The following is a 23,768-nucleotide window of genomic DNA, read 5'->3' as shown; positions in this document are numbered from 1 at the left end:
TGTAGAAATAATAATGACATCAGGAAGGTTTATACCAGATTGAACTGTACAGTCCTGTGTTCTCCTGTCCAGTCAATGTTGCTTTGAAAAATCTGCTGAGACTCTTGATAGAACTGGTGGTTTTGGTTTAACTTCTTAGAAGCTTGGGGCGTTCAGAGCAACTATAACCCCTATTAACACCCTTGCTGGAATTAGTTAATTGAAAAAAAATGTACATTCATTTGGCAACATGAAGGTTATACAAAGATGAGGGATCCTCAGATTACCTTGTCTGTTGACTTAAGTGCTTTCTGTTACGTTCCCCAGTAACCGGGTGACTTACCAGCAAAGATAGATAGGTCCGCTGAAGCCTGGTGCTACTATTTTCAAACGTTTTTATTTATAAAGGGGCACAAACGTATGGTTAATACAAAACATTCAGATCATATACGTCGTCCCGACTCAATCTAAAGCACAGGTATAGTAATAATCAATCAGAAATAAGCTCTATCGTTGTCTAGGGGTAATGTATATATTGTTCGCTGTATATCTGAAAGTCTCTTGCGGCCACTGCAGTTCCATCAGCTGCCGTCTGTTGTGGTGTCGCGTTGGTGCACTTTTGTTAGAAAGAGAGAGAGAATTGAATGAAACAGTTACCCGACAAGTTTTCCAACCTGTAGGAGTTCGGTTCTTCGGAAGTCTCGTTGGGGAATGGACTCTCATCTGTGGCCTCCCCTGTAGCTAAGCCGCTCTTCCGTGGTGAGGTCGCCAATCCCAGGCAAGGAAAAGACGCACACGAACCCCACCACCGGCTGTCGCTATCAAAACGCTGTCGCCGGATTTCTAGTGTGTCTTCTGGTGCATCTGAGGCCCCGCCTCGGCAGCCCACCTTTTATCTGGACTGGCAGGGTTGTAGATGTCAATCAGGGTGGGGGTGGGGCGATCTTTCCCCCATCACCCATCTCACATTGCCCTGAGGTTTTGCACGTAGTCCCGTTCCTTATTCCATAAAGGTGTCTCCCAGGACAATGGCTATGTCCAAGGCTTTTGTCCTGACTGAGCGGCCAGCCCGCATTCCACACCGTAAGGCTCTCTCTCTCTTGCGATTCTCACAAAGGAGGGGGCTGGGGTCATGACATTTCTCAGAGTCAGAATCAGGTTTATTATCACTAGCATGTGACGTGAAATTTGTTAACTTAGCAGCAGCAGTTCAATGCAATACATAATCTAGCAAAGAACAAAACTATAAATAAAAATTTAAAAAATAAATAAGTAAATCAATTACTGTATATGTATACTGAGTAGATTTTTAAAATGTGCAAAAACTCAAATACTGTATATTTAAAAAAATGTGAGGTCAATGTCCATTTAAGAATTGGATGGCAGAGGGGAAGAAGCCTTCAGGCTTCTGTACCTCCTACCTGATGGTAAAATTGAGAAAAGGGCATGCCTTAGGTGCTAGAGGTCTTTAATAATGGAAGTTGCCTTTCTGAGACACTGCTCCCTGAAGATGTCCTGGGTATTTTGTACGCTAGTACCCAAGATGGAGCTGACTAGATTTACAACCTTCTGCAGCTTCTTTCGGTCCTGTGCAGTGGCCCCTCCATACCAGACAGTGATGCAGCCGGTCAGAATGCTCTCCATGGTACAACTATAGCAGTTTTTGAGTGTATTTGTTGACAAGGTTATATTCTTAACCTTTCCATCACTTTAGTTTTGCAACCAAATATGTAAATTTTGATTATTTTACCATTTATAAGTTTGCATGAAGTGTTAGTGAGGAAGAGACTGCCAATTCTTAATGCGATATAGTGTAATTCACTTTAATGCAAAGGATGGCTGCTTCCAAGTGAAAGAGCTTAAAATGCCTGAGATGCAGAATCAGAATCAGATTTATTATCACCGGCATGTGATGTGCGTGATATTTGTTAACTTAGTAGCAACAGTTCAATGCAATACATAATCTAGCAGAGAGAGAGAAAAAAATATTAAATAAAGCATAACAATAAATAAACAAGTAAATCAATTACATATATTGAATAGATTATTAAAAAATGTGCAAAAACAGAAGTACTACATATTTTTAAAAAAAGTGAGATAGTGTCCAAAGCTTCAGTGGCTATTTAGGAATCGGATGGCAGAGGGGAAGAGGCTGTTCCTGAATTACTGAGTGTGTGCCTTCAGGCTTTTGTATTTCCTTCCTGATGGTAACAGTGAGAAAAGGGCATGCCCTGGGTGCTGGAAGTCTTCAATAATGGACACTGCCTTTCTGAGACACCACTCCCTAAAGATGTCCTGGGTACTTTGTAGGCTAGTGCCCAAGATGGAGCTGACTAGATTTACAACCTTTTGCAGCTTCTTTTGGTCCTGTGTAGTAGCCCCTCCATTACCAGACTGTCAGAACCTGTCAGAATGCTCTCCACAGTACAACTATAGAGGCTTTTGAATGTATTTGCTGACATGCCAAATTTCTTCAAACTCCAAATAAAGTATAGCTGCTGTCTTGCCTTCCTTATGACTATATCAGTATGTTGGGACCACGTTAGATCCTCAGAGATCTTGACACCTGGGAACTTGAAGCTGCTCACTCTCTCCACTTCTGATCCCTCTATGAGGACTGGTATGTGTTCCTTTGTCTTACCCTTCCTGAAGTCCACAATCAGTTCTTTCATCTTACTGTTGCTGAGTGCCAGGCTGTTGCTGCGGCAGCATTCCACTAGTTGGCATAGCTCACTCCTGTACGCTTTCTTGTCACCACCTGAGATTCTACCAGCAATGGTTATATTGTCAGCAAATTTGTAGATGGTATTTGAGCTATGCCTAGCCGCACAGTCATGTGTATACTTTTTTTTCCTAGGTTGTTTCATTATGGGAATTTGTGCTGCTTTTAATTATTGAACTTCGTTTTACTTCTGGAGTTATTGTTAAAAATCCTTTTCAACTCAAGTTTTATTGATAAGTATAACTGATTCATAGGACCATATCATATTTCTAAAATTAACTGGAAAGATTGAAGAAAGTATTTATTAATCAGATTAATCATCCTCAAAGCAGCCCAAAGCACTTTGCATCCAAAGAATTACTTTTTGTTCAGCTACAAAATAATGACCACATGCAGGCATTGATTGTATTTTTACATAATCTTGCAGTTTGTAAGATTGGAAGCTGTTAATCAGAATTTTTATTTATGTCAATTGAACAACAAAAATGAAATTGATGAAGGCATGAAGAAAACTGTACATTCAAAAAGAAAACGGCTGGCAATCCACAAATAGCTCCTCAATGTGGTCCAGAATTATTAGTTTATGACTACTGATTCTTGTTAGAATTGACTTATAGAATTTTTACCAGTGTTCTCAAAATCACATATGGTCCATCTATCTCTGGAAACTGAAACCTGATATGCTTGTTTGAGTGATCTTTATCAAAAAAAGTTGCTCTCAGTCAACAAGTCTTATCGTCAATTCTGCTAATTGACATGAACACACCTCAGGGATTGGTTTTGCTTCTTGTATGTAATTCAGTATCACAGCAGATGGAGCACTTACTCAATGAAATCGTACTGTAATAATTCTTAGTCATATCTATTATTTTTATAGATTAACTGCTGTTATCAGTGTTCAAAATACTAACTGAACAACAGGTATGGTTACAAAGGGATTGGAAGGTTACAAAACGGTACAATGCAGCAATTAGATTTTATATTCGTAATTATTTTTTATTGTTACATTAACTCTAAAGTTCATGACAAAGTTTGATGTTGAAACTTATTTCTGTATGGGCAATTTCTTTTGAATTGGACAAATGTTAATAATGTCTAATTTCTGTACAAAAGCTGACATATCAGTACACAAATTGAAAAATGCACTTAATCGCTGGAATATTTTATCCTCCTGATTGAAAGTAAACTACTGCAATATTGAAAGAAAGTGAATTATTGGTTTGAGACAAAAGAACTTGGGCTATATATACGGAATCAAATGGCATAGTAGTTCTCTATTGTCTCTGCAATAGAAATATATCCTAAAGAAAATCATTGTTTTACCTTAGGAATGATGAAATTGTGATGCCAGAGGAACAAACAGGTTTTGTGAAAGAGAACTATATATGGAATGTACTTTTGAATCGTGGGAGTTCATCCGAAGGCATATTCCTCCATGTGCCTCCTGGAAGCTTTGATCATGACCTCTTCACCATGACCTGGGGTCCCACCATAGCGGCACTTTCCTATGTTTTTGACAAGAGTTTAGATGAAACAATAATACAGAAGGCAATATCTGGTTTCAGGTAAAATGTTACCAAATCATATGCTTTAATATTAATATATTATGAAGGATCTCTGAGATGGAAAGCAAATTTTGCGTTTGGCAGAAGCATGTGGGTGTAGAACATGCATGCTTTGATTTTCAATCATGCTGAAATTAATTCTTGCAAAATAGTAATAGCTGGTGTGTGTATGCATGTTGGATATCAAAAAGAAGACATTTAACTAAGTGAAGCATGTTGATTTATCTCTTGCTTTAATCAACTTTGTTGCTTTTCCAACACGGGAGATTCCAGCAGCACTAATGCTTATAGTTCTGTGTTGTATCCAATCCTGTTGAGATTTATTTGAAGGTCATACCTGTAATTAATCTTCAATAAATTAGAATGATTCGACAATCAGTGTCCCTCAAATCAAAAATTGAGAAGAATTTAAATGAGCTGTTTTTTCTATCATTAGCTTTTGCTTTCTCTTCTATGACCACTTTAATAATTTAAGTAGAAAGAGTAGAAAGCTAGTTTATTTGGGGATCTTAAAACATGTGCTTTTCAATATTGTTCACTGAAATTGTCATGATTTAAAACAAATCTCTTGGATTTCCTTGAAATTACACAAATTAATTTAGGACTTTCAACCATTAAATGTATAATCAAGTAATAACTCAATGCTTTTTAACCTTTTATGTAGTTAGAACAATGTTATTATGTATAGTCATCAGCCTCCCTTTCTCCTCTATACAGGAAATGTGCAATGATCTCGGCTCATTATGGATTAAGTGATGTCTTTGACAACCTTATCATTTCCCTATGCAAGTTTACAGCTCTTAGCAGTGAGGTTGGTGCTTTAAAAAACTTTAATTGCTTCACAAAATTCCTGAGGGTGTGTCCTGAACATCACTGAAACTGAAGCCATCCTCATTTAGGGTCTCGGCCTGCAATGTCATCTGTTCATTTCCTTCGATAAATGTTGCCTGAGCTGCTGAGTTCCTCCACCGTTTTGTGTGTATTGAAACTATTTACATGTTCTGCCATTGGTAACATCAATAATGAAGATTTTTAAATCAAGAAATACAGGAATTAGCTTCTATTAATCCCATTTAAACCTTTTAATTCCATGTGATTAATAGCAGTTGATTTAATTATGATATAATATTTATGATGAATATTTTCTGTTCTGTTGAAGTATTACACATATTATTACCATGTATCCTTTAGACAAAGGGTTGTCATAAACACAATGTGGTAGAGGACACTCTGTGGTTTATAAAGAAGCTGGCTGATCCAGTGGAATGCCAATTTTCATGTAAAACCAGGAGAGTCTAAAGACTAGGAATCTTGCACATTTCTAGCCCTAAAAGATGAAGTCTTGACCTCTCAGTTTGCCTCATCATGGCCATGTGCCTTATCGACTACCTGCATTGCACTTTCTCTGTAACTGTAATACTATATTCTGCACTCTGTTACTGTTTTCCCCTTGTGCTATATTGATGTACTTGTGTCTTGAAATGATCTGTATGAATGGCCTTAAACCTAAGTACTTCACTGTATCTCAGTACAATGTAGGTATAATAAACTAATTCCAGTTCGAGTACCTTTTCTGTGTTAGATGGTAACAATGAGAAGGGCAATCAGCTTGATCCTGACTTTTTGCTCATCTTGGATAAATAGGATTCTGCTAGTTCAAGGTTCTAGGCTTATTTTTTACTAGGTCTGCCACAAGGAACCTAGTTCAGCCTAATTCTGTCTTTTGAACCAGAGTTCAGGTCCAGGAGATTTTCCAGCTCTAGACCCAAGGGTTCGATTCTGTTGGGTACAGATCCATCATAATATAACACTGGGAGCAGTACAGAGAGGGTGTAGATCACTCATTGATATTCTTAGATTTTACTCTTGTTAGAAGCATGTACTTTGCATGAATTTGGTCTATTCCTAGGTAGAGAGAAGATGTTTCTTGAATTAGTCGGAAACTTATGCCCTTTCAAAGGAAGGAAAGTTCAGTTAGCTCTTTGGAGGAAAGGGCCTCAATATTTCTGTACTTTTTTTCCATAAGTACCTCAGTGCTGATTTTTGAGTTCACCTGTTTTAACTATACATACAGTAGTGTTTACTTTGAGGATCACATGGCTTTCAAAAACTGGTCAGATTACTGGAATCTGTAATATTAATATTGTGTGATGGTATGTATCATCTCGAAAGTACATAACACTCAAGTGCATATTATCTACTTATTAAAATACATTTGTGGATTTTTATATCATGAGCTACATTGTTCCAATCTATGGTCTAATTTGTGTATTTCTGCACTCTGCATTGTTCTGTTCTACTTCCTATCTACATCACTCCAACTTGAAGCTTGTCTTTGGCTGAATCTTTCTCTTTCAGTTTATAGTTTTTCATGTGATGTCTATCATCTCAAACTCAACCCTTTTAATTAAATGAAATGTAACATTTTTCTGGGCTTTTTTTGGCCACTAATCAATTGAATTGTGCTTTTTTTTCCTCCACAGTCTGTTGAGAATCTTCCGAATGTTTTTGGTAGTAACATGAAGGCTCAACTAGCGGCCAAGACTGTGTTTAGTTTATCACATCGTCATGGTGACATACTTAGAGAGGGATGGAAGAACATTATGGATGCAATGCTACAACTTTTCCGTGCTGAGCTGTTGCCCAAGGTCATGGTAGAGGTGAGGACTTCATCGGGAGTAATTTGTTGTTACTAAAGTATGCTGATTACTTGAGTTGATCCACTTACAAATTCTGCTAATGTTAATGGCCATTTCTGCCCATTATGATGTAATATAAAGAAATATATTTTTGCCAGGTAAAAAGATTTAGACAGTTATTGATGGTGACCAGAGCATGTAAATTTGTATTAAAATGCAATCCTAACACAGAATAAAATGAGTTAAGAATATTGGTGGGTGATAATCCAGTTAAAATTTGCTTCCTTTAGTTACTTAATTTCATGCTATACTGAAGTTAAGGCCAAACAAAAAATTTTTTTTTTTCTTGAATCAAATTTGTTGACTATTTCATGCCTTTGATAGCCAGGAATGCTCTGTACAAATGTTGCAGTGAAAATTTGTAATTGTGCAAGTACATGAATATATATTAAACATAAGTTGTACAAATATGCAGGCTGCAAATGCTGTGGATATGTACCCATTGACTTCAAACTAGGGTTGTTAACTTCGTGCAGCACACAATCATAAAAAGAGGTGGCTAATAAATTTAATGGTATTGTTAAAAACCGGAGGAGTGCAAAGATCTAGGTAGCATATCCTGGTGATTGCAGCCAGGCTATGAAAAAGGCATTAGACACCACATGGTGAATTGTGGAAGAGAATAATATTGACTGGGTGGGGAAAATGGGCATGGTTGGAATTTCTGAAAAGGTAGTAGTGCTTGTTAGAGGATAAGAAATAAAAATGTTGAAATACTACCTCTGGAATTTGCATTGAGCTTGCTAAAAGAAGCCATGGATGAAATGATGGAAAATGGGGAATATTCATTATTTTTCCCTCCTGTGAATAAGAATAGAAATTTAAGGAATTACTGCTTCGGATTGCTAGTTTTATCACTCTGAAACCTGAGCCAGCTGTTAATCTCAGATACATTAACTGATTGCTATTATATGAAATTTGTTAAGTACTAAATTACCTTGTAGTTGTGTGAGTTCTGTTTATTCCAGCTTTTCAAGTAATAAATCACTAAAATGTCTATTGTTGTAGATGTAATTTGTGATTTCAATGAAAATGAGCTAACTTGTTTTCCCAGCAGAATCACTTCAAACTCAAGTTTAATGTCTGGGCAGTTGTGCTCTTGGAGGAAAAGAAACATCCATGTTTTGTTCAGCAAAATGTTATTATGGTGGCTGGCATTACAGATTTATTTGAAAGTGTTGGGGCAGCATTTTCTATTCATTTCGAATGATTGAAGCATGAATAGATAGCGAACAAGTCATGTCTTTTATTTCTGTGATGTGGCAGAAATTCTTTGTGCTTACCGTAAATCTTGGATTACAATATACATTTGAATTATAATACATGAGTTTTTAATAAAAGCTGGTACTGAGCGTGACACTATCTTTTCCTCTTTCAACCACGTGACGCACAGCCCAAGCTGAAGAATTAAATCACAGAAATTACATTACATTGGAGGGGTTTGTGATTACTGAGTTCTGGCCAGTAGTGAGTTCCACTGAGATTTTGACAGGGGTTTATTAAAAGAAAACAATAATGTTTGAATAAAGCCTGTGAGCTTTGTTTGTAAAGAGAAATACTGCATACCTTACATCATGTCACTGGAGTTAGAGAGATGACCTTTGACTTCAGAATGAATGAGTAACACCATGCATGACTAGTAGATTCCAACCTTCAATGGAGAAGCACTCCATACACTGACATTCGATAATGGGTTGCGATTTTAGTGGGATTGGAAAGTGGTGAAATTGCTTAAAAAGCTGGTTTGAAAAATCTGCTAATTTCACTATTTTTCCTTACCTTAAGTAATGAATGATATTTTGGTTTAGTTTTGTCCTTATTGACTAAATATTTCTTATTACATTGTGGAAAGAATAAAAAGGTATTTAATAAAGAGGAGTTTTATGTAAGATGAAGCTAATTAATGTTTGTGAATGTGCTTATACTGAGATGGTACTGCCACCTGCTGTTCAGATCATAGTTCATCAATTTTTAAAGCCAGTTTGAAATCACTCACTCCTTTTATTCAACTGCATTTACTTCACGTCTTATGATTTCTTATTTGGTCTTCCTCGTCTCCTAGTCTGGAAGATGAGAGAGATGGGGAGGGTTATATAACTTCGAGGTAATTGGAGAGAATCTTGGAACTGTTCACAGGGCAAGCAATATCTGTGGAGAGCAAAAGAGTTAGTATTTTGGGTTAGTAAAGTTACATCACAACTGAGGCAAGCTAGGATGTCATGAAGCCTTAACTGTTTCTTTCTTCACAGATACTGCTTGACCTAATAAATATTTCTAGCATTCTCATATTACCTCAGTGTGAATATTTGTTTGCAATTTCTTTAGGGCTTGTGCTGAACTTTCACTGGAGACAGATTTGGAAAATCCAGACTAAAATCTTACCGCATTGGTTCTGAATGAATTAACCAATGTGTCATTGGAAGAGAATCCTTATTCTGTGAATAAACTATGTTAATTTACCTCAGTAGCCAATTATGGTTCAGCTACTTTAAAAATTCTGTGTAAATATGTTGCATGTATTTTTTAACTGTCATTTTGTGGTGTTGCATTAAAAACAGATGAAGTGCTGTACTTAAAGTCAAGAGATTACCAGTTGATGTTGGATTGTTTATTATGGAAAATTTTTAGCAGGCATGTAGCAAACATAGTAAACATTTCAGGGCAAGATTTGAATTTCCAACAAGGCAGGCACACAATATACTCATGTATTTTCCTTGCCTTTTTTATTAAAAAGATTAGCTTACTGTACTGTCACCTGAGTTCTGAAAGTACTTAGACTAAACTGACCAATTATGATTCTTACTTTTTGTTAGCAAGTGCATCTTTGTTTTTGCAGGTAGAAGACTTTGTGGAACCCAATGGAAAAATCTCACTCCAGCGGGAAGAAACTCCCTCAAATCGGTAGGAGGCATAATTTCATCACTGATTGATGAAATAGTTCTGATGTTGCACAAGGAATTCTTTTAAACTGCATTGTTCATTTGTGGAGTGAAGGAAAGGAAAAAATATATTATGTATTCATGCTAATTGAAGTTAGGATGGGTAAAATAGACTTGGATACACAGCAGCAGAGAGCAGGGCATGAGTTGGGGAGGGAAGAGAAGAAAAAATCAAGCGAAGCTGTCGGAAGATAGATTGAGAAGAGGAGTGAAAAGTGAATGAGGTGAAGAGGGTAAAATTAACGAGGAAAGGGATAAATGGTAGGTGATAGGTCAGGAGGTAAAGTGGACCAGGATATTTCGATAACTATTGGAGTGTAAAATGGCTAGTTGAGTGTAATTCGGATTTCATCACAGCACAGTCTCGTTCCATCTAGTCACATTTTTTCTCAATTTTAATATTTTAATAACATATTGTTTTAAAATGCCTTCATTTTTAATGGCTCTTTGAAACTATGGGACAATTTGACAGAATACATAACTCTAGAGGTGGGAAAAGAAGTTTTGATAGTTTGTTATTTTACTTTTGTTTGCAGCAAGAGTCACAGAAACAGTGATAATTTCCTTAATAGTTCTTTAGGATCATGTCCTTGTACCTCTTCCCTGGCCATGAGCAGTTATAGTAGCTTTTGTGGCAATAGAAATTGAAGGAATGATTCGGTCAGACATTAAGCTGGTATAGTTTAAATCTACCATCTTAAATAAATAATTTATTTCAATCCTATTACAAATTTTATAGAAGCTGATAGGAAAACACTTCATTCTACTTGGTCTTAAACAGTGCAGTTCAAAATTCATCAAAGTTAAATAGCTTTGAGTAATATTGACTGGTTTTAAATGTGATTCACAAACATTGAGCACAGTTTTAACAACTATGATAGCATTTATTGTGTAGAGACCGTAAAACCTCTTGTGCTGTTTTTGTCAAATTTCTGTACAAACAGGGCATCTGAAAGTTCTTTGCAGCTAAAGCAAATTGTTTTGTTTTGAAATGTAGTGGTGAATCTACAGTCCTGAGCTTTGTTAGCTGGCTCACACTAAGTGGTAATGAACAGTCTGGTCTAAGGGGGCCCTCTATAGAGAATGAAGAGGCCAAACAAGCAGCTCTGGAATGCATTAAGGTAAATTAAACTTAATGCTGCTTAACTGCCTGGAAGATGTCCATGTTTTTCTTTGCAAGATGTTTAAAATTTAGTAGACTTTTATAGCTTCTAATATATTGAATGTCAGTTATCCTTCAAGGAAAAATTTGCTGTGGAAATGGAAAATGGTTTTTTTTTTCAACTTGGTTTGTCTATACAGAATTGCTGCATTGCTTTCATTCAGCTTTTTACCACCTTCCATTTTGTTACATTCATTATTTAATATTTATCAGTGTCTTTTAATAGATTAGCAAGAGAATAAGAGTAAGTTTTCCATAGTGGTTATACTAGTTCCCTAGTTAAAATCACTTAATATCTATAGATGTAAAGTCCTTGTATCTTCTTGCCTTTTTATTATTATTATGAAAGAAAGGGTAATTTTCTAGTGCAAGACTCTGAAATTACATGATGTACATATTGGCATGTGGTGCCTATATGAGATAGTGAACTTGAGCTCTGGAAATAGAATTTTTAACTTGCCATGATCAAAATTCCTATATGCCAATATATAAATGCATTAGGCTGAGTTTTAGATCTGTTTAACAAATCATTCACAGTAGTGACACTTAATCTTTTACCTGCCCCTCTATTGCTATTCTTCTATAGAATCTACCAGTACTATATTCTTCCCCTCCCATCCTTTAGGCGTAGAGGGGCCATCTTCTCAACATGTGGCAATAACACTATTTTACTTTGCTAATGCTCTAAAGAGGAGCAGTCTCAAATCAGTTTGTTTTTGTTTCATTGTGCAAATTCTACAGAATGGCCATGCATTGATTAGAAATCTTTATTGTATCCTGTCCTTCCAACTTCATGGGATTTGTAAATGAAATTTGATTGGATCTCAAATGATTTCATATTAATTGACAGAATTATGATCTATCATTAAAGGTATTTACTAGTCAAATAACTGTGCAGTGACCTGCAGTATTGATGTCTCCACGTCCATTAGTTATGACTTATCATCTTCTAACTTTTATTCCAGCAATGTGATCCTGAGAAGCTGATTACAGAAAGCAAATTCCTTCAGTTGGAGTCTCTTCAAGAGCTGATGAAGGTTTGATTATTGTAAACAATCCAAAACGGGAAATGTCACGCTCGTGTCATTGTCTTGTCTTGTCCCTTGTCACTTGTTTACCTGTTGATTTGAGTTATTCTATTCAGACCTTTTGCTACAGTCAGGCAAGCTAATTTATGGAAGACCCAAGTCCTTTGGAGGATGAGAATATTATTAATTCGGGAAGATTTATTAATCTATTTCATCAGTTTATTTGTGTTGTACAACTATACACTATGGCAATGTACAAATCTACCACACGACAATTTTCTCCAGAATGTGCTAGATTGGCCATCTTTCATTCTTAATAATCCTTGCAGTTCTAATTTTGGTATTTCTTGTTTGGAACTTTACTTTCATGCTTTGATTCAGGCAGCTTTCCTTTAAAAGTATCTTATTTCACCTGTATTTTCATTAGGCTCTCATTTCTGTGACACCTGATGAAGAGACCTATGATGAGGAAGATGCAGCTTTTTGCCTTGAGATGCTGCTAAGGATAGTGCTGGAAAACAGGTACAAGGGAACACCCGGGCTATTTCATGTGGTTGCACAATAAGGATTACTCTCAGAAGCGGAATATAGATCTGATTTCTTGGCAGTAGCTAGTTGTTCAGGCAGCATGCATGGAGAAAGACATAAAATTGATGTCAACAGCCAATTACTTTTTTTTAGCCAGAACTGAGAAAAGTTGAAGATCAAGTAGAGAATGTTTGTGAGAGTGTGGATACCATCTGTTGAATTGAATGACACAAGTAGTAGTGTCAGCTGAGAGAGAATGGTAAAGGTCATAGAGGAGAGGGTTGATTAGAGGTTTCCTCTTTGGATGTGTGTAAGTGAGAGGTTTTCCTCTGAATTTCCAGCATCTTGGTTTTTTGTAAACATAACTAAGATCAGATGCCTTACATCGCAGAGTTAATACCCAATGGAGGTAAATGTCATTTGTCGCTGTAATAAATACCAGAAAAAGAATCCCAAGCTAACTCTCAATGGCTTGGTGATCTTCAGATTTATCAAACTGATGATGACCAAATTGCTAAAGGGCCACTAATGACTATGTACCTAGAGCAGGTGGTGATTTATTTGGGAATTCTTCCACATTCATAGATTACTTGAGTAATTTTAAGTGTGAAACAATTGCAGTTTTCATTTGATACCTTTGATTATTGTTTCCTATAGAGACCGTGTTTCCTGTGTCTGGCAAACTGTAAGAGACCATCTCTACCATTTGACTGTTCATGCCACAGAACAATGCTTCCTTGTTGAAAGAGCAGTTGTAGGTCTCTTAAGGCTGGCAATAAGATTACTACGCAGAGAAGAGATCAGTTCACAGGTATGAGGAAATACAGAGCTGAATTAAAACTAACATTTATTTTCTTTAATATGAATCTGAATCAATCTTGAATACTCAGGAATCTGTGAATTTACCTTGCAATGTAGAATTGCGGAGTTTTATAACGTTGATCAGTGCAGATCATTTGTCTTTTTCATTTCTTAATTATAATATTCCTTTTATTCAATTACTTTTATTATTATATATAAATCTTTGAAGTAAATTGACAAATGTGGGATTTAAAATCTGTCAACGAGTCCAGTGTATTGTGGTTTTACAGTACCTGCTTGGATGTATTAGGCTAATGCTGTTTAAACAGTAAGGAGCCAGAAGCTGGGTTTGGAATCAATGGAATTATCCAATGAAATCTGACCCAAAGTAATATTTCTTTGATAAATATAACTCCCTTTAAAAAATAAGGAACATTATTGTAAACTCCTTGACTGTTCTTGAGTGTTCAACAGCATTCAGTGAAGTTTCTCTCAATTCTTCCTATGGATCATTGTATAAAGTGAGTTCTAATTACAGGATGCTCAACAATTGTGACAGGGCTTGAATGTTAACGCTTCTTACAAAGTGAAATCAAGTGACATCGATGACAACATGGCTTTACTTCCAGATGAGTTCACTTTGACTGTCAAAACATGATGGAACAATCACAAACTCTCACAGCCCCCAATGACCCTGTGATTTCAATCTCTGAGGCTGACATGAGAAATGGGTACCTAGCAGAGTACCGAAGACTCACTGATCAATTGGCTTGAGAGTTCACTGAGATCTTTAAATCTCTCACTTGGACAGACTGAGGTACACACCTGCTTCAACCGGGTTTCAATTATACCGGCACCTAAGAAGAACTTGCTAACCTGCCTCAATGGCTATTAGCCAGTAGAACTTACATCCAAGGTGATGAAGTGATTGAGAGGTTGGTGATGAAACATAGCAACTCCTGCCTGAGAAGTGGCTTGGATCCATTCCAATTTCCCAATTTCCCTATCATACCAACAGATCCTCAGTAGATGCCATTTCATTGGCTCTTCACTTTACCCCTGCTCCACTTATGACTGTGTGGCAAAGCACAGCTTCAATGTCATAGTTAAGTTTGTTGATGTAGGCTGAAACAAAGGTGATGACGAATCAGCATATAGGAAGAAGACTGAAAATCTGGCTGAGTGGTACCACAGAAACAGCCTCTTCCTCGATCTCAGCAAGACCAAGAAACTGATCATTGACTTCAGGAGGAGGAAACTGGAGGTCCATGAACCAGTTCTCATCTGGGGATCAGAGGTGAACAGGGTCAGCAGCTGTAAATTCCTAGATGTTATCTTTCAGAGTGCCTGTACTAGGTCCAGCGTGCAAGTGCAATTACGAAGTAAGCACATCAGTGCCTCTACTTCCTTAAAAGTTAGTGAAGATTCAGCATGACGTCCATAACTTTGACAAACTTCTATAGATGTGTAGTGGAGAGTATGTTGACTGGCTGCATCACAGCCTGGTATGGATACACCAATGTCCTTGAATGGGAAATCATAGAAAATGTAGTAGATGTGGTCCAGTCCATCACACACCATTGAGCTCATCTACATAGAGTGTTGTTGCCGGAAAGCATCATCCATCATCAGGGACCACCAAGGTCATTCTCTCCTCTCACTGCTGCCATCAGGAAAAGGGTAGAGGTGCCACTCAGGACCCACGCCACCAGGTTCAGGAACAGTTATATTACCCCTCAGACATGAGGTTCTTGAACCGAAGGGAATAACTTGATTCAATTTCACTTGCCCCACAACCAAGAAACTCACTTTCAAGGACTCTTCATTTCATGTTCTCAATATTGATTGCTTAGTTGTTACTATTATTATTCCTTTTATTTTTTTTTCCTCAGCTCAAGCTGGTAAAATCTGAGATGTGGGCATAGCCAAGCACGTTCAGTTCTCGTTTGCTAGGAACTTTCAGACTATTCTGGTGGTGTTTGGTATTGTGGCTTTCTGAAGATTTGCATACAAATTGCTGGTTGTTTAATACTCTTGTGTAGTGCCTTTGGGATGATACTCGAAGATACTATTATCAGGACAATGTATGACCTGGTCATGTTCCACAGTCTTTCAATTACTACTTTCAATTCAGCATATTTCTGGTGTTTTTCATATTATTATCATTAATATTATTACATCTTTATTTTTGTATTTGCAAATACAGTTTGTCGTCTTTTGCACATTGGCTGTCGCCCTGTTGGTGCAGACTTTCATTGATTCTATTATGGTTATTGTGTTTATTGAGTATACCTGCAAGAAAGTGAATCTCAGAGTTGTATCTGGTGACATATATGTATACTGATAATAAATTTACTTTGAACTTCAACTACTAGGACCTGAATTATTTTTTGTAAGGAATATTTTGATTTATTTTTCAGGTCCTTCTGTCCTTGAGAGTCCTGCTCATGATGAAACCGATTGTCTTATCAAGAGTGAGCCGTCAAATTGCTTATGGGCTACACGAGCTGTTGAAGACCAATGCTGCCAACATTCACTCGAGTGATGACTGGTGTACCTTGTTTACTCTCTTAGAATGTATTGGGGCAGGAGTCAAGCCTCCACCTGCTCTACAGATGGCATCTGGAGCCGATAACCATGACGCAGGTTAATTTCCAGAATTACCCCATTACTGAGAAGCCTCTCTGCTGTTATGTAAAGTTAAGCTTCATCTGCTAACAAGCAGCTGGTGTTTGCTTCATTTCATTTAGTTGTTCAAGACAAAACAGATGCAGAAAAGGTAGTGGGGGGATAAACAAACTGAAAACAAGGACACAAAGTGAAATTAGATAGCTAGTGATTCAGCTACTAACTGTAAACGAAACCTTATTAATTAGTGCTGTGATATATTCTGGAAATTCTCATTGATCTAGTAAGAGTTCCATTAATTAATGATTATAGTTAATTTCAGTCATTGAGCCTTGAGCTGAGCTTGTTGCTATAAACAACAATAGGAAGTGGCAAATGTTATATATCGATAGGCGAGTATTCCAATTAGCTACTTTAAAAAAAAATGGAAATCCTGTATTTTTCAAGGGTCCCTAACAGGAAATTGGCAGCTAAGTATTTCTTAATGAGTCTTTGTAAGCTTAGAGCGGAAATTAAAATTGCAGATAATTAATTAAATTTTATTTTGGCCAAATGTGTACTCACACTAAACATGAGATGGATATTTTTTTGAAACATACTATGTTGTAATAGAGAATTATTGACATTTTTAATAATAGGAGTTATATTTAAGCAGCGTATTTTCCTCATCAAATGCCCAGAATTTTTATATTTTTCATTGGAAGTATCTAGACTTGCTGATTTTTTTCCTTCAATGTCATCCCCTTAGACTACAAGTTAATGTGCAGGGTGAACTGCTCTGTGATGAGATTTGAGACTAATGAGTCAAAGAAAGTTTACAACTGAACCTGAGTATTTGTGATTCAAATTTACCTTTTTTGCAGTAATTGATATCTGTCTGGTGTTCTCCCATTGCATCTGAAACAAGACATGAGTCGCTGCAAGGGGTGTATAGTTTTGGCTTCTACATATCAGATGTTCAGTGTAAATCAATACCAGGAGGCCTGGTGTATAAATATACAATTACCTATGACTGTTGAGATACTGCACATCAAACCCAAATGAGGTTGCAGCAGACTGAGACTTTCCTATGGGTCTTTCCTCACTGGTTTCACTCTCAGATTTGGAAGGCTAACAAGAGTTCAAATATGGGGTTCTATGCCTTTGGCTGAAATTGGACAAATTTAGTGGAGTAAACACATGGAATGTAGCAGTATTTATTCTCTGGTGATCAGCGGGGTTCTATAATGTGCATGGTTCCAGTGTGATGAGTACCACATGACAGCTAAACCAGAAAGGAGATGCTCCATGATTCTTTTCCCTCTTAGTGAAAGCCTGCAGTGGGAAAGTACAACAAAATGGCTTAAATCTGGGAACTTCTGCCTCTTGGGCACTTGAACATCATTTGGGATGAGTTTTGATGAAGGCTACTTTTAAGAGTGAATAATGCAATTAATCTTTCTTGGCTTTTAGTTCTTTTGCTGGATCCTGATTTATAGTATTATTTTGTAAGTGGATTCACCAAACTTGCATGATTACACTGAGGTTTTTTAATAATGGAATGTGACAATAAGATATAGAAGAATTAGGATATTCAGCCCCATTTCCACATATGATCATGGCAGATTATTTTCCCTCTCAACCTCATTATCCTGTCTTCTTCCCGTAACTTAGGATGCCCTCACCAATTAAGCAGCCTATCCACCTCTTTTAAATACACCCAACACCTTGCCCACTCTCGCTTTGAAGAAGATACACATTATTTGCTCCTGTTTTGTTTTATAGGTTCTGTATATACTGTCTTTCCTCTTTCTCCATTTTGAGAGTTTAGCAGTAAACTTCATTATGGTAGATATCTTAACCAAAGAAAAATATCACATGATGCTTCACAAAACTGTCAATTAAAAAATGGCTGAACTGAAGTAAGTGAAATTAGCACAAGTGGCACAAGTTATTGGGTATTAAGGAAGTATTGAAGGAGGAGCAAATTTTGCAGCTATCAGGAGAGGGATGTACGGAGACTGGAACAGTGGAGGCTGAGCCATACCTGGTGAATTTTAATTAATTCAAAACTTAAGTATTCAAGTTCATAAACATTTTTAACACTTTTCCCATTTTGCTGCTTGCTGAAATGCACATGATTATACGAATCTACCAAAAAAAAGAGCAATTTTGGAAATACTCAGCAGGCCATCTGCAGAGAGCAAAACAGAGTACAAAGTATCAGGTTGATGACCTTTCATCAAAGTGAGAAAAGTTAGAATGCAACCATAACTGAAGTTGCCACAAGTTGGAGAGGAGAGTGGTGGAAAGAAGGAAAAGGAGATGTATCTGTTGGGATGGAAATCAAGATTGTCCATGTGACATGCTGTTGGTGATTTCTAAGATGGTTTGATGCATACTTATTAGATAGAACTGAAAGAGTGTAAATTAGGTGTTCTCAATCTGGTGTCTACGGACCCCTCGGATAATGGTAGTGTTCCATGGCATAAAAAAATGTTGGGGACCCCTTTTGGGAGTTGAATGAAAGTGGACAACAGAAAAGCTATGCTAGAACAATAAGGTGCAATGCACAGTAATTGCTGGAGATTTGTAATAAAAGAGAATGCTGAAAATACTCAGCAGATCAGGTAGTGTTTATGAAGAAAGAAAGCCAAATTAATGTTGTAGGTTAATAACTTGCAACAGATGTGGCCATTGCAGATGCAAGCAGGTAAGGCGAGATACCTGAAAATGAATTTGATATTTAGATTTGTGTGTCGAGCATTCTTAGTGAGAGATGAGGTGCTTTCCAGTAAGCTTCACTGGTCTTCATTGGAACACAGTAGGAGAATAAAGACAGAGATCAGTATGACGTAGCATTGAATCATGAACTTACTGATGAAATTGCTGAAGGAGATTGACAGGGTGAGTGGTGAATGGATGCTTTCCCTTGTGAGGTTATCTAGACATAATGCTCATAGTTTCAGAATTTAGGGGTCATTTTTTAAAAACTGAGATGAGGAGGAATATCTTCTCTGAGGCTTGTGACTCATTGAAATTCTTTGCCCCAGAAAGTTCTGGATGCAGATTTATTGAATGTATTCAAGGCAGAGAGATCAGAGGATATGGTGTGGGGGGGGGGGGGGCGAGTGGGTGGGAGGAGGAACAGTGATGCTGAGACCAGCATTAGTACAGCTGTGATCTTATTGAATGGCAGAGCAGGCTCGGGGGGGGCTGACTGGCCTACTGCTTTTGCTTGTTCTTGTGCAATGTTGTGTAAAATTGGAAGAAGTACAAATGCTGCTTCACCTGCCTATTTCATCTGCCTGTTTACACTAGCTCTTATTACCTCTATTAGTCAGTGTCACTAGCATTTCTACCACTTGGACAATTGACTCCAACCTGTCACAGACTTTCTGCAGAGATCGTTCCCTGTGTGACTCCCTTGTTCATTCGTCCCTCCCCACCGATCTCCTGGTACTTACCCTTGCAAGCAGAACAAGTGCTACATCTGCCCCTACACCTCCTCCCTCATTACCATTCAGGGCCCAAACAGTCCTTCCAGGTGAGGCGATGCTTCACTTCTGAGTCTGTTGGGGTCATCTACTGTATCCAATGCTCCTTGTGTGGCCTCTTGTATATTGGTGAGATGTGACGTGGATTGGGAGACTGTTCCACCGATCACCTATGCTCTGTCCACCAGAAGTAGTGGGATCTCCCGGTGGCCACCCATTTAAATTCCATTTCCCTTTCCCATTCTGATATGTCAATCCATGGCTTCCTCTTCTGTTGCAATGAGGCCACACTTGGGTTGAAGGAACAATACCTTGTATTCCACCTGATGGCTTGAACATCAGTTTCTCAAGCTTCCAGTAATGCCCCTCTTTCACCTTTTCCCCATTCCCTTTTCCCTCTCCCACCTTATCTCCTTGCCTGCCCATTGCCTCCTTCTGGTGCTCCCACCACCTTTTCTTTCTTCCATGGCCTTCTGTTCTCTCTTATCAGATTCCTCTCCTCCATCCCTGTATCTCTTTCACCAATCGAATTCCCAGCTCTTTACTTCATTCTGCCCCCCCCCCCCCCCCCCAGGTTCACCCATCACTTTGTGTTTCTCCTCACCCCTCCTCCACCTTTTAAGTCTACTCCTCATCTTTTTCTCTCCAATCCTGCCAAAGGGTCTCGGCCCGTAGTCGACTGTACTTATTTCCACAGATGTTGCCTGGCCTTCTGAGTTCCTCCAGCATTTTGGGTGTGTTGCTTGAAAATCTGTAGATTTTCTCTTGTGTGTGATTTGATAGATATTCTTCTGTTCCCTTCACTCTTCCCCTTATCTGAAACCTTTTACTAGTTCTGATGAAAGACCATGGTTCTGAAGTGTTAACCCTGTCTTTCCACTGATACTGTTTGATCTACAGAGTATCACTGCCATTTTCTATTACTATTTCAGGATTTTAGTTGCAGTTTTATGCTGTGACCTTACAATAATGAATATTGTTTTTTTTATATAGGTGCACAGTCTGATAGTGAAATTGCATCTTACCATCCTAGTGAAGTTAGTTCTGATCGTGGTTACACATCCGATTCTGAAGTGTATGCAGAGCATGGGAAGCAGACTAAGGTACACCGTTCCGCCACTGATGTGGATATTGCCAGCAGTGGCTGGCTGGTGGTGAGTCCTACAAGAGTGAACTGTACCTACTCTGATTTTTGTTTCCATGTTCTGAAGGCAGGTTTTCAGTCCTGTTTGCTGATCTACTCTGAGATAATTTATTAGAACTGTGTAAAAGTAACTGAGCATCTTCATAAATGATTGTCTATGATACAGTTACATAAAAGGAGTTTCTGAGTGATTGTGCCTGTGCTATTTATTTTAAAACAATGACTCAATCTAGTCTCAGCTGTGTTTTCACTATCTTATATTTTTCCTCTTCAAGCATACACTCAATGGCCTCTTCATTAGGTATCTCCTGTACTTAATTAAGTCCCACTGAATGTATGTTTGCGGTATTTTGCTGCTGTAGCCCTTCCACTTCAATGTTTGACGTGTTGTGCGTTCAGTGATGTTCTTCTGAACACCACTGTTTTAAAGCATGGTAATTTGAGTTACTGTCGCCTTCCTGTCAGCTTGAACCAGTCTAGCCATTCTCTTCTGACATCTCTGATTAACAAAGCATTTTCGCCCACAGAAGTGCTGCTCACTGGATGTTTCTTTAGTTATTTTTTGCACCATTCTCTGTACACTCTAGAGACTGTTGTGCATGAAAATCCCTGGAGGTCAGTAGTTTCTGAAATACCACCCACCTGGCACCAACAATCATTCCATGGTTAAAGTCACTTAGATCACATTTCTTCTGCATTCTGATGTTTGCTCTAAACTAAACCTCTTGACCATGTCTGCATGATTGGCTGATTAAATATTTGCATTAACAAGCAGGTGCACCTAATAAAGTGGCTACTGAATGTATATGCATTTTAATTTTCTAAGTTATTATTGAATGGTTTTATATTTTCCAAATTGTAACAATCATATTTAAAACAAAATCTCTTTTTTTCTTGGAACCTGTGACCAATTAGCTTCAGCTTGTACCTTTCAGTTTGAGTTATATAACAGAAAGAAAGCACATGATTTGTACAAGTTTAGCAGTTTTCTACAACTTTAGAAAATTCACCTTTTCTCATCTGGCATCTGATTGAGATTCGGGCACAGGTTCTCCAGTGTGAGTTTGTGCACAAAGTCTGATTGAGGGGATTTTGGTGGTGCTTCACCTTACTGTGAGAGGGATTTTGTTCCATCAATGTGAACTGCATTTGAATTCATTTTCTGGAAGCATTTCGTTCCATATGAATATCCATGCATACCCCTTCCCAAAACTTCTCATTTGAGACAAGACTGTCCTTCTTATATCAACATGTATAAAATTGCACATTCTATAAGGATCAGATATTTAGGTCATTATTATAAAACATCAGTCCCTGAGGTGTTTGGGTCGGTGGTTAGAAATGATTTTTGAAAGTTCAATTTTCCTCAAGTTTTTACTTTGTCACAAGCCTAACAAAATCATACACTTGTTCTGCCCACCCCCACCATAGTAGAAGGCTGATTTATTATAGTGCTGTCTTTCAGTCCAAATACTCGCAGACCTTTTCAAAGTTCAAAGTAAATTTATGTACCCCAAGAATTTGAAAAAGACATTAATGTGGACTGCGTAGTGCTGTGCCATCAAGTTGATGTGAATTCCTGCTGTGCTGTAGTAGTGAATTGGCTCTCAGTTCAATGTAAATAATCTGCCTGTGGGGTCTTCTGTTGGGCGGGTCAGCTGAATGACAAGTCCCCTCATTGCAATTATGGGGCTTGGGGCTGCATCCTTGCTGCAGGGCATCACTGGGCACTGAAAGTAGTAGTTCCTCGTTGACAGATTGCCTGGAATCTTTCATTGGGTGCAGTAGAAGCTGCCGTTTTCTCTTTCTACCCTCTGTTTGACTTCACAGCTCAAGATTTCTGTATGATAATAAGCACAATGGCCAGGAACCATGGTTGAGCTTGTTACCACTGAGAAATATCCGGGCTGGGGAGATCAGTGCAACCAAACAAAAAGGGGACACTTTATCATCCTATACATCTAACAAGAGGTGATGAGGAAGAATCTATGATTCAGTTGGTCAGTAAACAAATGGTGTTCCCAGGAGAGGCTGCACTCACTGTGCCAGCCAGCGTGCAGCACTGAGCCCTGCATCTCAGTGCTGAGCAGTTACACCCCTTTCAACAGCGGGTCTGTGTCCAGTAGCTGGTGGCCCCAGTAGCATAGCAGTTAATGCAACACTTTATAACATCAGCAAACAGTGCTTGGGGTTTGATTTTCAATGCTGTCTGTAACAAAGTTGTACATTTTCTTTGTGACTGTGTGGGTTTCCTTTGAGTGATCCAGTTTCCTCCCACATTAGAAAAGACATTAGAGTTGGTAGTTTGTGGGTTCTGGAAGCATGGTAACACCTGTGGGCTGCCCCCTGTGCATCCTTGTACTGTGTTGTTGATACAAATGAAGCATTTTACTGTATGTTTCTATGTACATGTGACAAATAAAGCTAAACTTAAAGATCTTTAATCTTTAACAGAAGCATTATCAGAAAGACCTGAGGAAGCGAGATAGAGTTAACAACAATATTGCTTCCATTAGTACTTTCATTCCTTGAATTACATTTTCAATGCTAAGCAAATTACCTTACTGGTGGTGTTCTTTTTCTTTTGTTGAACTCCATTGAAATAATCACGTAATAATTTGAAGTTTATTTTAACAAGATGACACCTGTAATCTTGGGACACTTTGTGCTATGTCATGCAAGTTATATATTTGAAAATGAATGAAATACTTTGTGCCACGTAGCTAAAAGAAGCAATAATATGAGAATTCTTTGGTATTTTTTTTCAAGCTTGATATTTTAAAACTTTTCAGAACCTTGTTCCTCATAATGTTGATGGTATTTTCGGCAGGTGGGGAGAGATGACTTGGATACCAACAGAACTTCTGGCCCAAAGCCGGGATGCTCTCCTCTTGTCAATCAATACAGCTTAACCTTGGGGCAGGATATGGGCTCACATGATACTAAGTCACTTATCAAGTGTGTGGAGTCGCTGTCGTTTATTGTGAGAGATGCTGCGCATGTGACACCAGAAAACTTTGAACTTTGTGTAAAAACTATTCGCATCTTTGTAGAAGCAAATCTCAATGGTGGTACGTTATGGAGTGTTTGTTTTCCC

At 37.9% G+C, this 23,768-nt stretch overlaps 1 protein-coding gene across 6 annotated transcripts in view; it reads left to right on the top strand.

The window, feature by feature from the left end:
- Window positions 1-23,768, top strand: part of gbf1 (golgi brefeldin A resistant guanine nucleotide exchange factor 1) — a 266,769-nt gene that overhangs the window by 215,291 nt on the left and 27,710 nt on the right. For 5 of the 6 annotated variants that reach the window (XM_073025342.1, XM_073025339.1, XM_073025340.1 and 2 more), the window contains 11 exons: window positions 4,030-4,266; window positions 4,984-5,077; window positions 6,750-6,926; window positions 9,802-9,866; window positions 10,902-11,025; window positions 12,032-12,103; window positions 12,522-12,616; window positions 13,280-13,433; window positions 15,844-16,069; window positions 20,521-20,681; window positions 23,502-23,742. In XM_073025342.1, coding sequence (XP_072881443.1) covers window positions 4,030-4,266; window positions 4,984-5,077; window positions 6,750-6,926; window positions 9,802-9,866; window positions 10,902-11,025; window positions 12,032-12,103; window positions 12,522-12,616; window positions 13,280-13,433; window positions 15,844-16,069; window positions 20,521-20,681; window positions 23,502-23,742 — 1,646 coding nt within the window. The remainder of the gene's footprint in view (window positions 1-4,029; window positions 4,267-4,983; window positions 5,078-6,749; window positions 6,927-9,801; window positions 9,867-10,901; window positions 11,026-12,031; window positions 12,104-12,521; window positions 12,617-13,279; window positions 13,434-15,843; window positions 16,070-20,520; window positions 20,682-23,501; window positions 23,743-23,768) is intronic. The other variant, XM_073025341.1, reaches the window with a different exon arrangement.

Source organism: Hemitrygon akajei, chromosome 21 (assembly GCF_048418815.1).
Source record: "Hemitrygon akajei chromosome 21, sHemAka1.3, whole genome shotgun sequence".
NCBI lineage: Eukaryota > Metazoa > Chordata > Chondrichthyes > Myliobatiformes > Dasyatidae > Hemitrygon > Hemitrygon akajei.
Note: the sequence above shows the minus strand (reverse complement) of the source record. Positions and strands in the feature narration are given on the sequence as shown.